Source organism: Chaetura pelagica, unplaced genomic scaffold, assembly GCF_000747805.2.
Source record: "Chaetura pelagica isolate M959 unplaced genomic scaffold, ChaPel_1.0 scaffold72, whole genome shotgun sequence".
In the NCBI taxonomy this organism is placed as follows: Eukaryota; Metazoa; Chordata; class Aves; order Apodiformes; family Apodidae; genus Chaetura; species Chaetura pelagica.
Window position 1 is genome coordinate 1,564,961 of NW_009952560.1, and position 16,579 is coordinate 1,581,539.

At 36.3% G+C, this 16,579-nt stretch overlaps 1 protein-coding gene across 1 annotated transcript in view; it reads right to left on the reverse strand.

Annotated features, from left to right (window-relative positions):
- The window catches only part of USP32 (ubiquitin specific peptidase 32), a 51,901-nt gene extending 36,988 nt beyond the window's left edge, over nt 1–14,913 (reverse strand). Inside the window, exons 1-5 of the mRNA XM_010009111.1 lie at nt 14,853–14,913; nt 10,917–11,044; nt 4,749–4,854; nt 4,035–4,153; nt 584–743 (exon numbers count right to left, since the gene is read on the reverse strand). Coding sequence (XP_010007413.1) covers nt 584–743; nt 4,035–4,153; nt 4,749–4,854; nt 10,917–11,044; nt 14,853–14,913 — 574 coding nt within the window. The remainder of the gene's footprint in view (nt 1–583; nt 744–4,034; nt 4,154–4,748; nt 4,855–10,916; nt 11,045–14,852) is intronic.
- Between the last annotated feature and the right edge of the window lie 1,666 nt (nt 14,914–16,579).

Here is a 16,579-nt window from a genome sequence, read left to right on the forward strand (position 1 = left end):
TATTACCATAGAGATAAGGAAGCATTTGTTCTTTGGAGATTATTCCTAGATGCAAATCCTTAGGAGGCTTCTCTTTAGTTCATTTAGTTCTCTGACTATACCACATGCCAGCAATATTACATATTTTACCACAGAAAGTGAACTAAAAGGTAATTTTGAAATGAGCATTACTTTCAGAACTGTCTCAATAGTTTTACAATCCACTATACATGAAAGACCAAATATAAAACCAGTATTCACATCAAGTCACTTCAGACAAATATATTTGTCAAAGATAAAGTATTTTCCTCCTTATTTTTTTTACTTTCTTGGTAGCAAAATTCTAATGTGAGAAGTGGTGTACTCAGTATTTTTATCTGTTAGAAATAATAATAACCCACGGTGTCCTTGTACGTAACAATGTTTTACATGTCACAGCACAAAAAGCAGAGAAGAAATTAGCACAGAGAAGAAACTTATCTCACTGAACAAAACTGCATGTATCTCAGAAGAGTGAGATTTAATGAAAACTATAAGCCAACAGTTTGTGAACTCTGTAACAGTTTCAAAAAAATGTGTGTGATAACAAGCATCCTTTACTTACAGTGTGTGACTCCAGCCAGGGTCTGATAGAAGGTAGGGGTATCACTGTCATCAGTCAGTGTCACGTACACCCCTCCAGAGAGCAGCCAACGGGAAAACGTGAAAGCATCTTTGTTGTGCAAGAGCCAAACCCTGAACTTCTCATAGTTTACCTTTTCACCCTGTAAGAAAAATAAGAAAATGTGAGCTGTTTTCCTCTGCTTTCTCCGTGCCAGTAAACAGGAACCATACAGCTGTATGGAGAAGAACTCAACAAACACCTATGAACATAAGTACTAAAATATTTTAATTTTTTTCTATGGAGCATTGCCTGTTTTTCCACTTCATTCTGAAATGCAGCACTGGGAGGGAAATTAGACTCCTTTGCTCTCCCTGCATTTCAGCTGCCTACTCAATGTGGCCTTTGGAAAGTCATTTACTCTGAACCTCAGGTTAAAGAGTCTGGGAGAAAATGGTTACTTATAGATCAAAATAAGAGGTTCTTTTTATGAATTTGAATTTATTATGATAGATATAAGCCCTTATATGCCAAATAGCAGGTCCTATAAAATCATAAACATTCTGTTCTATCTTCACAAGTACATAAACACTTAACACAGAAAAAACAGATCTGTAAATAACTAATAGGATGACTAATCATTGGTGATTTTTTGCCTCTATTGACCAAAACCCACTTTCGACCATAAATGTAAACATGACATTCGCAGTATCTCCTAGCTCAGTCTCTTTTCCTGGATGTCTGGATGTCTGTACTGACTGGTCAGGAATACATAAAAACTACAGATTCACAGAGGTTAAATGCTGAAGAGGGTGTTTAAGTCATTTAGATGAATGGTTTCCAAGATGTGGCCATGAAACCAGAGGAATCAGCAGACGAATTTCTACAGGACCTACCAAACTAACTAAAATAAAAGCAACCCTATTATGAGTAGACAAACTCATTATATGGAGAACCTAATCTCCATGGGAAATCAACAGGGGTCTGTAAAGTGAAAGGGGTTTCAAGTCATTGACTACTTAAACTTCCCTAATATCACAGATAATTAAATTTCACTGAATTACACTTCTACAGATTTCAATGATTTGCATTTGGCCATGGACCATGAGCAACTGCCAACTGCAGAAAACTGAAAACTCACTGCTTCCTTTGCCAGGTTGCTCAAATGGTTAATCACCATCACTGCTAAAACATTTGCTTCATACACCAATTGTAATATATTATTTCAGGTTCCAGATGCTCATTCTTCATATGTCTCCTCTTCCTAGACTAGTGTGTTACATTTTTCTTCAACAAACACATGCAGAAATATCCCAATACTTAACAGCTACTATCATAGACTTCCACAAAGTTATAATTCAATGAAGTCAGGATGTTACATTGCTATTTCATCACCAGTTTAATCTGTATATATCCACACTACTGACTGACAGCATGGTCCTAACCCTCCTCTTGCCAACCCTATTTCTGATCCTTCATCCCTTCTCTTTTGTCACCACAATCACATTAGTGCAGTCATGTGGCAAACAGATCTAGCTGAAAAATAACCTACAGGATTAGGAGCTGCAGAAAAAGGGATTACTTCTCAGCCAGATCAGTTTCCCAATCCAGTTCATCAAGGCATCATATAAATACTTGAGCCAGCACAAAAGTAGAAGAATGAATGAAAGTCAGGAAAAGGGTAACTCAACAACATGGACTTTACAGGATTTAACCCATTATGGAACCACTTGACCACCTGCTTAAGCAAAAAAACTCTACTGCCATAATAACAGAGAAGAAAAAAACAACCCACAATTTTTTGTTCTTCCTTCTCTAGCAGTTTGGACCAGAGACAAAATCATTTTCTTACCACCTCTTCTACTCCACTTTCCCTCTACTTTTTGCACTGCTTTCTGTAAATGTAGCAAGAGCTGTGTCATGTTTCACTAAGACTTGGCACTGCTGCAGTTATTTAGAGGAAGGACAAAGAAGAGAGACAGGAAAAGTTTGGACAGGGGAAAAAAAGCATTTGAAGCAAATACTGTTCACAGCTGAGCCACGATGGAACTTGAGCAACTAGAGCAATAAAGGTATCACTGAATTTGTTTCCTGTATTTCAGAAACAAGAGTGAAGACAGCTCAGATACATTTTAAAGCCTGCATTTCTAGATGAGTACATCCAGTAATTCTGAAGAACAGAAGTACCTATAAGCATCATCCCTGAAAGCACAAACTCACCCGCCATACGGCAGGAAGGCAGGTCCACAGCAGGAACATAAAACTTTCTCACTCTCCAGCAGTGACTTGGTATGATTAACAGGCCAGTAAATCCTGCTGAGTGGGTTATTACACTACTTTCATTTTAAAAGAAAAATCAATACACAGCATTTTCTTGAACAGGAAAATGGTTTGAAGCCAGATTGATACTCTTTTTCCTGCAAGTCTTCAGAAAGTATTTCTGGATTTCTTAGACAGTGTGCAATTAACTTTTAGGGTATTAATTCATCAGACCATATTGATAGGCAATTACAAATAGGAAATACTGAAGTGTGTCAGCTCCAGAAACTGGACTGCAGTATCCATATGATTTATGATTCCAACCAAGAATGAAGAATGTAACCACTGCCTACAAAGCCAACATGATAGCTCCACCAGATTAAATGAGTCTGCCTCAGGCAATGCCCAAAGTTATCTTCAATATAGTGCAACAAAATTCAAGGTAATTAAGTAATTTGATATCTACAAATTAAACTTCTAGCCAGTTTTCCAGAGGAATGTATAATGATAACTAGATTTTGCTAGCTGTAGTCCTCTGATAACAAATGAAGCAACCAAAGCACAAAAGCCTGACAATTCCTCAGGATCACTAGTGGCAAAGCAGTATCTCTGAATATTTATAAGTAACTGCAGCCCATTTTAGATGAGAACTTTCACAAGCATCAGAAAAGTTCCATCTCTGCAATAACCTAAGGAATAAATAGATGTTGGAGCTCTTGGCAGGCACAGTGAGACAAAAGTAGTACTACAAAACTTTTATTTTTAAACAACCACTATTGGCAGGCATTTTTAAATTCAGGATGCACATTTTCTTTCCCCTCTCAGATCTGCATTATAGATTTCTTCCCCAATTGTAATAAAATGTCCATACTAATGAATAATTTTCCACTACCAATATTAGTATTTACATTTACTTGATAACACGATTACCCTTGGGAAATGTTATCTTTCAAACTAGCACAGTATGTAAAGAAGCATGGAGAATGCCTACATTTTTCTGCCAAGCTGCTATCCACATCAATACTAACTACATGTAATATTGCAACATAAAAAGCTATGAGCTTTTACCCAATTTAAACAAGGTCAACTTGTTGCCATACATGCATGACCATGCATATATCAGAGAAAAAAAAAACTACCCAATTAAATGTTCAGGTATTTGTAAATGCAGTAGAATAAAGCCTGTATGAAATACCTCAGAGAAACATTTCTTGAGTGACTCTGGGACTTTCCCATCAACCACATAGAGCATCTTCTCCATCTCTTCACGGACAACATAACTCCCAGATTCATTAGAAAAGAGACTGAAAATGTCTGAGGAAATAAAGATATGTTTAAGTAATTGTGGTAGATACATTTTTCAAATACTAAGTTTACAACTGGCTGAGAATGCCAAAGGCTATGAAACAACTAATGGACTGAAAACTAAGCTGGTTCTATTCCAATACAGATCATCAAAGTTTAGGTCAAGACATTTCATTTCTCCTTTTTGTTTTACCACTGTTCATTAATCAAAAGGAAAATAAATACTAGCAGGCCAGATTAGCAATGAAGACAAAACAAAAGTCAGTAGGGAGATGCTTTCATTTGTTTTGAAAAATACCAATGCTGTCCTCCTTCCTCTTCCCACATACAGTGATCAACAGTCTTTCTGTAGGATCCTAACATTTACATTCATTATGATTAATAAAACATTTCACATTAGTGAGTACAGAAAACAAAAATGCACCAAATTTCAAAATACACAGCTAAAAACATCTACAACATACTGGTTTTAATGGCAAATGTATGCCCTGGTTACAAAAATAGGGACTTAGTACATCCCAACTTCTGTTTGCATTACAAGTAAGTGTATTTAACACTCACTGTCCAACACCCTGTTGTTACTGTTATAATTTATATTACTTACATTTTGCTTTCTCTTCCTCTTTGCCTCTTGTAAGTAGGACTAATCCAACTATCAAGTTATTGAAGTGCAGCCCTTTGGATATTCCTCCAAATGAACAGTAGATAACCTAGAAGAATAAAACAGAGAATTTAAGAATAAGGTTAAGAGGGAGAACAGAGATGTCAGAACTAGAAGCAACAACTTACACTGAGGCTCCTTATGTGGATTTTAGGCTTGTCACCTCACATTCAGCTAAACACACCTCTAATATTAATTCTGTGACACTTTTGTAGCTCTGCTGGTACCTATAAATTGGCCTCCCCAGGGTCTTTAATTTAGTGAAACACAGGTACTTGTCATGAACAGCAATACAAAAAAAAAAGACTCCAATGAAAACAGCTTCTTGCCTGCTCACTGGGGCTATTTCTCCAGATTCCTTTATCAAGGTAATGAAGATGAAATCTCCTCCAGATTAGGCTTTGATAGTCTCAAAGCCATCAAGAGGTTTTTGAAGCATCAACTGTTTCACTGTTCCAGTCACAGGAGATGCACTTTCAGTAACACATCAAAACCCATTGCTTCAAAAAGATGTGATACACACAAAAAATTCCTTCCATCAACTGTACTTTAGCTATCTTAACACCACAACCATTGCTAGAATGACTGTTCCAGTTTAGTGCCCTGCTCTAACAACAGCATTTAAATATTTTTTCCAATAGAAAGCACTAGAAATCAATAATTCTATTCCAAAGTTACTCAAGAGATCCACAGAGCAGCCAGCAGGGACAGTGTGCAGTCAACAGAAGGGCTGCAGCATTTACCTTTCACATGAAAAGTCTGTACACTGCAGTTCAACTTACCCAACAACATCTTACCAGTGATTCAACACTGACATATGAGATATGAAGTCAGGCATTTTAGGACAATCAGCAACTATTTTTAGGAAACAGGACTTACCAACTCAACTATATAGCAATACTTCACCTTGCCTCCAGTGCTACAGAGCAAAAATGGAAATAGGTATGTTGCACTGCTCTTCAAACACAGACTCCTCCTGTAACCCCAATCTACTCCTACAAGCATCAGGTATTAGAATTTAAAGCAGTCAGAACTTATACATTATTCTTATATAGAACTATTTCAGTGTCTATGTCTTTTAATTTTATTTTCTTATAGGTATCACACTGAGCATCTAACCATAAAGTATTAAGCCTAGCTGATGCGGATCTGTTACTGTAAAAGACTAGAACAAAGTGATTTGTCACTGATCATGGTTTAGATAACAGACTTATCGGCTGAACTTCTTTTTTAAACACAACTTTTCTGATGGAAAGATAATAGAAGCTGATCTTTGTTCCTTTAAGAAAAGTGATGTGCACGTTTTAATAGTATTTTCTTTGCTTTCATCTGAATTATGTTCTAAAGAAACAATATTCTAACCAGGATTTATACATACAATTATGTTCTGCCTCTTCATTTTTCTCCAGTAAAGCCTGGAATATATTTTTTATGTAAGAATTTTGCTAAATAGCAATAGCAGACTTCAGAGGTCAGCAGAGCTTCAGAATTACTGCAGACAGACTCACTATTCTGTGCATTACTCACAAAGAATGAATCATTATTAAGCCATGAAATGAAACCAACAGATCTTATGTGCAACACCTGTATCCCTTCCTTCTGCCTTTGGTTTGTTTTTCAACATATGAACTCCAACCAGATACAATTCTAAATAGCTACAGTAACATGAACATTTTGATCTTCTAAGCTCTGGTGTTCTTTTTTCCCTTTGAAACTATAAATTGCATAATTAATTTTAGCCTTTCCTGCAAGCCTCCTAAGGAGGCCAGGACACCTTGGGGCCTACAGACAAAAATCCACCAACCTACAGACTGAAGACACTTTTAAATATTTTTAAAACTCCCACCATAACCATCAGGATACATTTACACTCACACTTGATTAGAAAACAACAGTGAGACATGGTGTGTGCAATTGGAGTGACACTTGTCTTCCAGACTGTCAGCAGTTCTGGAAAAAACACATGTATCTTAAGTGGGTGACATCCTGTGAATCTACTCAACAAATTTTAAACACATCAAAACAATCTACTTTTAAACCCTCGTAAAATGAATTCATTACAGGAGTCCACAAATTCTCACATTAATTAGGACTTCAGTTTTGAAGTATAAGTGTTGTTACAGCACAAAGTCTGCCAGTCCTACTGGATGGAACTAGTGAACACTCTAGGATAATAAATTTATCTTCAAAAAAAACACAGGATAATTCTAAACCAGATTAAAAAAAACCCAAAAACTACATCTAATTATGATTTTGCCTCTTTCCAGATACACATTGTCCACCAGGAGTTAATGTTAACTACTTTCCACCTTCTGCCTCTCTGAACACTGCAGTTTCAGTGCAGGTTTAAACCAGTGCTTGCCTTTCCCTTGCTGCCTCTGGCTCATTCCTACCCACACTCCACTTCCAACCTCTTGTGCCAAAACAAGCATTCATGCAGCAGTTCTGTGAACAAAATGAGGGAACAAAGTTGGGTTTGAATTAACTTTCTTTTTTTATCACCAGGGTTCACTAATCCAGTTCAAAGTGGGTCACCTCAGGGTGAAAATAAACAGCCAGGATTAAGCTGCCTGTGAAACTGGTACAAAATAGCCACATAAATGACATGTCAAATATTACAAGAGACCTTCTATAAGCTACCATAACCACATAGAACATCCTGTGTAACCAAGTGCAGTCTGTTATCAGTTGTGCCCTTCAAAGGAGTCAGGCAACACAACATTAGAGTGAAGTGGAATAAGGAGAAAACCAGTTCTCAACAGGCTGCACAACACAAGTGCCATGGCTCCCAAAATAGTACCACAGAAAAAAAAAAAAAAAGCCACCATCTCTATTGACACAGGTCTATGCCAGGAAATTGTTTACCAAAGACCTGAAAACCATCACTACTTATTACTCCAACTGTAAACTAAGAAATCAGTAAAGTACTTAAAGAATTTGTGCCCTTTGCACTGACAAAGAAAAATGTAAAAACAATTATTGCTAAAACATTTCTTTACCTTAAAACAAATCACCAACACTGGAAACAGACACCAGAGAAAATAAAATCGTCCTGAGTTATTACAAAAAAAAAAGCTTTTGAGGTCATCTGCTGAGCACTAATTCTTATTAATAAAAGCAAATTTAGCTTCTTGAGTAGTTTAATCACTTACAATAATGTTTCATAATAAATGACTTGTAAATCACGAAGTGACAGTAAACTGATACCTTTCAGAGATGCTTCTGAGTAAAGATACAATCGAACTGACACCAGTTAGAGAAAACCTCTGTAAATAGGTGCAATAAGATCACTGTGAGGCTTTGTGCCAGTAGTTTTTCCTATTAAAAAAAAGGGGAGAAGAAAGTAGCTGAAAATTCCCAAAGAATATATTATATGCCTATTGGCTGCTCCATCTGCAGTGGCTGGCATGTGTCTCCTTTTAGCCCCTCAAGGATAACGGTGTGGAGCTCAAAAATGAGCTTCAGAAACATCTAATGACAAAGCTCAGACAGATCTGTGTTTCCTCAGCAACCTCAGCCTAAATGAGTTAGGATTCTACAAAAGGGGCACAAGTTTAAGTGGAACAAGAAAGCAGTTACTGGAACCAAAAGGCCTCTTTCTATCTCTTCTTTCCTTCCAGTAAGAGCAGTCACAACACTGCAGCCAGAATTCTCAAGCAAAGGGAAGGGTGGAAGAGGAGGGCTCAACACCAGAATCATTTTAATGACTCACTGCTCTTACTATCTCAGGTGTGGTTTCCACCTCAAGGAAAAATTAAGCCAGGACTGGGAGTGACCAAACAAAACCAGCCATGGGCCTGTCAAGGGCATTGGATAGATCTGGCTATACCACATAGTACTGTGGTCACAAAAAGAAGAAAATGACACACCTAGGACAGACTGGCTACAACAGACTTACTGCTCTAACTGCCCTTTATGCTTTGTGTACAACAGGTGGAAAACTTCCTGCTGTTGCCTTTCCAGCAATCAGGCACAGACTAGCAGAGTTCATTTGCAGGATGTATCCTAAATGACCTCCAAAGAGTTATCAGATAACAAGGTAGTAAAAAATCCTGTATTTTTTTTCACCTCTCTATCACAGTTACTACCACGAGATTCCCTGAAGACATTTTGCTCAATATAGTGCTGTGTGTTACCTTCAGTAAATCCTTTCCTTGTCCTCTCATCAAGCTATCACTTTTCATTGATATCCACCTTAGACTATTAAAAGATGACTGAAGGCAAGTAATATAAGTGAGGCTGATAATACAGCAGGGTCTAATTCTACAGAAAACATCAGGTAGAACTCACAGTTTCATGCCACTCTAAGCTACAGCACTTGCCAAATGCATTAAATACCCCTGGGGTGCTCAGATCATCCTCTTCTATTACTAAAGTTCAATCCATTTACAAATGCTTGAATGGCTAGATTATTAAAATTAAATTTGTGCTTTATGTGGACACGATCGTATAAGCTTCATGGGCAATGTCATGGCAGAGATCTGCATTCCACACTTTTTACTTCTAATCATTCTGATTTCACAAGATGCCTTCAAGGCTACACTGCCTATGTAAGCAATTTGCCTTTATATTACATTAGAATCATGACTTTAAAAATATGCAGTTAGCTCTTATGAACACTATAGTTTAATTCTTAATATAAACATTTTTTTAGTCAAAAAAACCCACAAAAAAGAACAGAACTCTTACACATCACAATAACAGGATTTTTTAAAAAATGCAGATATTATTTTAAAAATGAAAAATCACTGTTTTTATTTCCCAAATTTTAATAAAATATTGTATTTTCTTTACATTTTATTCTCCATCATTCAAATTTAACCTTTCTGTGCTTTTAAGACTTTTTAAGAACAGCTATTTTATAAATTTTCTCTAATACAGCTGTCTCCCCTCTTCAACCATCCGAAATTTCTAATTTAATCCTTAACACTGGCATAAAAGGAATTTAAAAAGTACAAGTTAACTCTTAATGTAAAATTTATCAGCACTCTGTATTGTTTCAAACCATTCACATATAGTGTAAGACATTTTTTATTTAATCTTATGGGCTACTAATAGCCAAAGCATCCAGACAACATACAGAGAAATTAATACTGAAAACATGCTTTAAGTTGTGGGCAAGTCATACATTTTTAATTTGGCACTGATAACTACATTGCACTTTTCCCTGTTAAGTGTTGAATACCCACACAAAAGTCAAACTTAACTATCAGACCAAAGCAAGTATTATCATCCTCTTTGTCAACACTTAAGAAAAACAGAAAAAAGAAAGGAGAAAACATTAAGCTTAGGAAAAAAAAAAAAAGAAAAAAGAAAGAAACTCTGCCAGAGTGTTAAACCTTTTGCAATGCACACTTCACTACTCACATTATCTAAATAAAACTGGAAGACTTCTACGCTGCCTGGAAGGTCAGTTACACTGCAGATACCAGAAATAGAAGCTGTGATTAGAAATGACATGGTCTAAGTTATAATCTGAAGGTTCTAGCTAATCTTTTTCTTGTCTACCAACAATATTTTATTTTCTCTCCCAAGTCAGGGACAACACCATGAAAGAAAATAATTTTTTCAACATGCACATGTGCAGGACTCTATTACTATTTTTTATACATACGTATATATACACACACACAGAGATTATTTATATCCATGTGGTGCATTTTTATTCTGGCTATTTTTCAGTTAATTAAAAAAGTTATTTTTAAGAGCTTGTAAAGTTAATCAGCACTTTAGGCAACAAAGTAAAGGCCTATGGAATCTTGGAGAAACCCACAGCAAGTGTATCTCTAGAGTAAATAAAAACCTGTTATAATGGCTATACACAATGTTAAAACTTCCCAACATTTTACTTCCCTAGATCTACACCAGGTTTATTTCCAAGTTATTTACCACCTATTAGGGTTCAAATCAGTAGCTCAGTCAAACAGTGACAACCCATGATCCAAGCTGGGAACAGGCCTCAGATACAGAACGTATATTGTGATACTGTATGAAAAACAAGTAAGTTAAATTACCTTGTGTATTTGTTTGGGTGTGTTTGTGTGCACACCTATAGGTGTACAGTATCAACCACACATACCTTCCCAGAAAAACAGCAAATTCATAGATTACCTCAGCAACTTTTGGAGGGACTCCATCACCAAGAACTTCCCTGATGAAGCACTGTTGAGTCATATAATAGGAGAGTCCACAAGTTCTCTTGAAAGCATCTTTCAGTCGCTTTAGCTCTATGTCTGTAACTGTTGAGTGAGAAGAGAGGAGAAAAGAAAATACTTGGTCAATAAAGATGTCATAGGAATGTAATAGTTAAGGACTCTTAAAATCCTATGCACCTTACATTTACCTTTACAATAAAAAGACAGGAAGAAATTAAATGTATGAGTTCCCCTAACTAGTGGGAAAATGTAACTACTAGAAAATAAGATCTAATAATCTAATCTTTCCAAAAAAGTGCCCAAAGCAGGCCTAAAGTCAACATCAATGATTATAACAGTTCACTGCCTGAGTTTTCTCTGACTACGGTAGCATACTATAATTTGTTCTAAATTAAGCACCATTACAGTCACACAACAGGAAAACAAGCAAACTTTATGATCAATTTTACATTGCATGTAGGCCAGAGAAATTATCTGTAAGCAATAGCCATTAACAGCAACTGCAGCAGCAGGCTTCAAACAGTTTCACCTGGCTATCAGTCTCCTTTTCTTTTAAAAAAAAAATAATTACAACTTACATGCTCATAATACAGTAAAGCATTAATTTAACAGGAATACTACAGTTAAACGTTGGACTAGATGTAATTCTTCACCTAAGATTTGGTTGCACAGTCAGAATCTGATTGCCAGCTCAAACCTCTTTAAACTTGCTCCCAATTTGTAACCATGAGAAGTTTTACAACATCCCATTTATATTTGCACATGAGCTTCCTGAAAAGCAGTCCCTGCTTTCAGATTTTACAAGCATAAAGCAACTTTCTAAAGCAAGTGTTGAAGAAGCAAAGTATCTCACCGAACAAAACAAATCCATTGTCAAAAATGAAGTTGCAGAGAATAACACCCACTGACTTGGGTCACATGGAAGTTACCCTGTAGTACAGAAAGCCATCTAGAAGCCAAAAGAGCTGATGCTGTAGGTGATAGTTAATTCACTGTATTTATAGTAAGGCACTTTCCTTCCCCTGATATAACAAGCCAGACAGAAACAACACTGACATGGCCAAAAGCTTGTCAAGCTTTTTGTCAGACAACACAAAACAGAACACTTGAGAGCTTAATCCAGCACTCTCTTTAAAGCTTCTACATTTCAATAATTCATTCATCAAAATCACATTGAGACATTCCTCCCTAATTTCAACCATAGTCAACACTGCAGCATATTAGTGACTTCACTTAACAATTGTGTATAAAACTACAAATTGGGTCAGGTTTCTTTTAAAATTTTATTTCAGATTCTGGGTACTTTTGACCAGAAAAAAAATAGGATCTAAGCAATAAACCTAAAGTGTGATCCACAGAGCACAGGTGTTGCCAATTTACGTGGATTTGGCAGAAGACATACTCAAGTTATCATTGTCACATAGCTAGTTTTAATAAAACAAGCATACTTAAATTATATGGCAGAAGAATGTAGGTATAATACCATTACATGGCTTGTATGGCATTTAAAATTCACAATTTCATATTAACATCTGTTCACAGAGTAATTTTGTTTCTTTGTGTCCTTACATGCTTTAATGAATGTTCAAACACTGTTAAGCACACCAGTTAGTTTTCTTCCAAGATTGTCCTTAGGTAACTGGAAACAGACTTCTGATACAATATTTACAACCTGAAGCAATATTCTCCACACTCCCCAGCTCTTCTGAATCACAAAAACAGGAAGCAAAATAGATTCTGCAAAGAAACTGACCCTAACACCACAGCTTTTTCTCCAGACACGTGTAAGAAATTAACAGATGTGCTTCACATCAGAGGGATGCTTCACCCTCCTCTCCTCCACACCTCTTACGCACAACGGAACTACAGCAGATTTTCAGCCAACAGGAACAACTCCCCATCCCGTGTTTACTGAGGAAAAGCTTAAGATTGCTAAAGGAACATCAAAAGGGAAAGCTACTGGCTTCAATACTTTTGGCAAGGTAAAGCAAACATCTTAGATCCTAGACAAAATCTAGCAATTGTTCTTTGAGGAAAATATTTTAATTTCTTGTATTTTTTTTTATCTGCATGAGCACACACACTTAAGAAAAACAGACTCTGCATTTTGCTTTTTTCTATTATTTTTTTTTAATCCTCACCAGTTAATCCAATCTGGTTTGTGGTCATTTAGCAAAAAAGTTGATACACAGAGTGTTAACTAACCAGATGCTTACAGCTTTACACATACTGTGATGGAGTTTCAATTATGTTTTACTGTAAAAACAATGCTGATACATACACAATATATACAACTACTTAATATAGCATTGTGCCATTATCTACATTTTCAGGTTTTGTTTTTTGGCTGCATAGAAAATTAAAATAATTTTAATTTTTAAATTATCAGAGAATTGCCTTTTCTTCCAGTGTCCACTTATAAATACTGATTTTGTGTCTCTTGCTTCCAGTTTCTCCCCAGCTTGGCAGCAGGGTGGGGAAGAGGGAATGAGGCTCAGTGCTGATTCCTGGGCAGGGCAGTTTCACAGACCCCTCCTTACCTTCCAGCTCCTGTCACTGCTGAGCTCACTTACATGCAAAAGCACTTCTCAAGGGGAACACAAGCATGAACTTACTGAGATATTGCACTATTTTCTTGCTAGGATTAATTAAAAGAAATACAACAGCCCGTAACCATGTAAAACTTCCAAATGCTGTTTCAATAGAAAATTTTATTCATCCAATATAAGTGAACTGACTATATGCAGTAGGTTAGAAAATGAAGTTATTTTAGTACATCAATTAACTTTATAATAATAAAATTTACCAGCCATTCCTTTGTGAGATTCACCTGTACTAACAGAAATTGAGACCATTTATTATCTGTTAACTCCAGACCATATTAGTACTCCAGAGATATTTTATGTATCACCTTACCTCCCTCCCTAAGTGCATGAAACAAGTTACACGTTTCCAGAACTGACAGACATGCAACCCCCTCTCTGGTGACAGAACTGCAGAGCAGTTTTTCTTGTGCTAAATTGATGTAACAAAGAGCAGTGAATTAATTTAACCTTGGCAGAGTTGCTGTTCTGCAGTTTCTCAGGACAGAGAAGCAAAGAGGTCTCACTGTATCACAAGTGAAGACAACCACAGCAATGAAACTGTGGCCAACACTATCTTGGAGATACACAGTCAACCCCACAGTGCTGCACACAGCAGTTCCTGGTACTTCCTTGAGCACCTATGACTGCCAAGGGCATATTTCAGGCATTGTTCAGGAAAAGGAAAATCACACACACACATATCTACCATGAAACACAGAAGTGACTAGGGTCCTACTGAAGGATGAGTTGGTAAGGAGATTGGAAAGAAAACTAACCAATACTACTAATACCTTCAAGAACAACTGTCAGTGTATCATTTAATAGTAGATAAGTTGATCCTGCTAGTCCATGTTAAATTTCAAAAGCAGGTTATCAGTGCTACAGACCACATAATAATATCGTTTGCACACACAAGCTACAAAACAGGTCGTGGAATTACACGAAAGGTAATTACTTCTATTCCTTTCCCAGGACACATTAAAATGACAGATGCTGGCCATTTAAAATCATCTGGAAAGCTTTGTAAAAATAAGCTCATTATACATTTAGATCCAGGCACATGAAAGTACTACTGAAATGAGCAGAGTATAAATCAAAGATATTATCGATGTTTCCTCTGAGCCTGGAAGACAAATAAAATATTTGAATACAAAATCCCAAGACCAAAGTACCTATTACTCAACATAGAGATAGAACATGATGGCATGCTGCAAGGAAATAAAACTAAGACTTAAATTATGAAAGTAACATTTCCAGAAGCAATAGATCTATTACTGAGATATTCAAAATTAGAACACTACACATACCTGCAAGATACCTTTTTTCTCTCAGTTCCACAAGTCCTATGCACCAAGCATCACAGACCATGGAGGTATTTTTAAACCTAGCTTTAGGTGTAAATCTAGTTAACAACCCTGTTTCCTACACAGGAAAAAGTTAAGTTCCTTCATTAAGTTCACTTCTTGCAAAGATGCAGTATTACCAAACATTTTCAGGAGACAATTGCCTACAAATATCTAAGAAAAGACCATTCACAAACTGCTTTCACTAGACAGACAGGCACTACACTACTACTGTGGCTGCATTCATAAGCTGACAGTGAAAAACACAACATGTAAACTTACTAAAATAAGTTTATGGTAACCAACACAGAAAAAAACATCTCCACATTGTTCCTACCAATAACAGGTGGCACAATCTCAATATTATGGCAGAGAAAGCAATGCAATTGGAACTGAACACCTAATCTTTACACTGCAAGACTAGAGAAGCTAACTTTTTATTGTGAGGTTCTAACTGAAAATATTAAACCAATTTTCATTAGTGAAATACTGTATTTTGATTTTTCAAATTAGATTTGTCTACTTCCACTGAAACAAGTGATCTTTTCCACAAAAGGAAAGCACACTATGTCGTTCTGCCTAAGCAATTTTCACTAGTATAAACCTCCTCTACGTTACCTTGGCTGGATGAGTTCCAATAAAGTTAAAGACAGTTTAACAGCAGATTAGTGCTGCTTCCAACTCTCCAGGGAATATTCAAGCTCCAGTTTGTTTAATAAAGTTTAAATGAAACCATGCAACCTCAGCTAAAAATGTCACCACAACTTACAGTAATTGTACCAAACCTCCAGCTCATTCAACTGCCAAGGATATTTTTAGTTTAACAGTGTTACTTTAACTTAATTCTGTTTATATGGATTTACAACTCTGCTATTTTTTTAAGCTCACAGGTAATGATTTGTATAGTGTCTTTCAAAACAATCCTGTGCTGGAAACCAGTCTCTTTCCACTGCTTTCACTCCATGTATTTATCGAGTCATCCTGGAATTTTTAGAATAAAACTGTATTTGAAGCTCAAGCTATGCAAGCCTAGATGCCCAACTCCAGACTCCAAGTTTATTTTGCCACCCATACAAAACTGACCTGACTTTCAAAGGGGATCCCCACCAGCTGTGTCACTGATATAAATGGGAGCTGCAGGGAAACTGTCTCAGAAAAATGCTACATTTATGTAGAAGCCTAATGTTAGATATCCACATTCTGGACATGAGATATAATGTTCCATTTGAAAAAGGAAGGCAGAAAACAGATGAAAATACTCTCCTCCACCTCATTCTACTTAAATCTCACAGGGGTGTGTAAAAACAAGTTTAATTTATCTGAAGTACTTACTGTCAAATCCTGTAACACATGTGCTCAATCAACTACTCTCAAATTTAAAGTCTGTTTTGTATAAAAATTGTAGTCCAAACAGGATATATAAAACAATAATGTATGTATCACAATTTCTTTTCAGGCAGCAGATACTGTTCTTTTTGCTTACCCATTCTGTAATGTTGAACTACATCTATAGATGTACCTTGAGGTGGAAGAAATAATCAACCCTTACAGCAGAGCTTTGGCAAGTTTTACAGGCACATTCTCTCTATTTCATTTAAGACATTTCATTTAAGACATTTCATTTAAGAGATTAATTTTATTAATCTCTAATTCAGTTAAGATATTTTCTCTCCACATCCTGCAGCACTAAT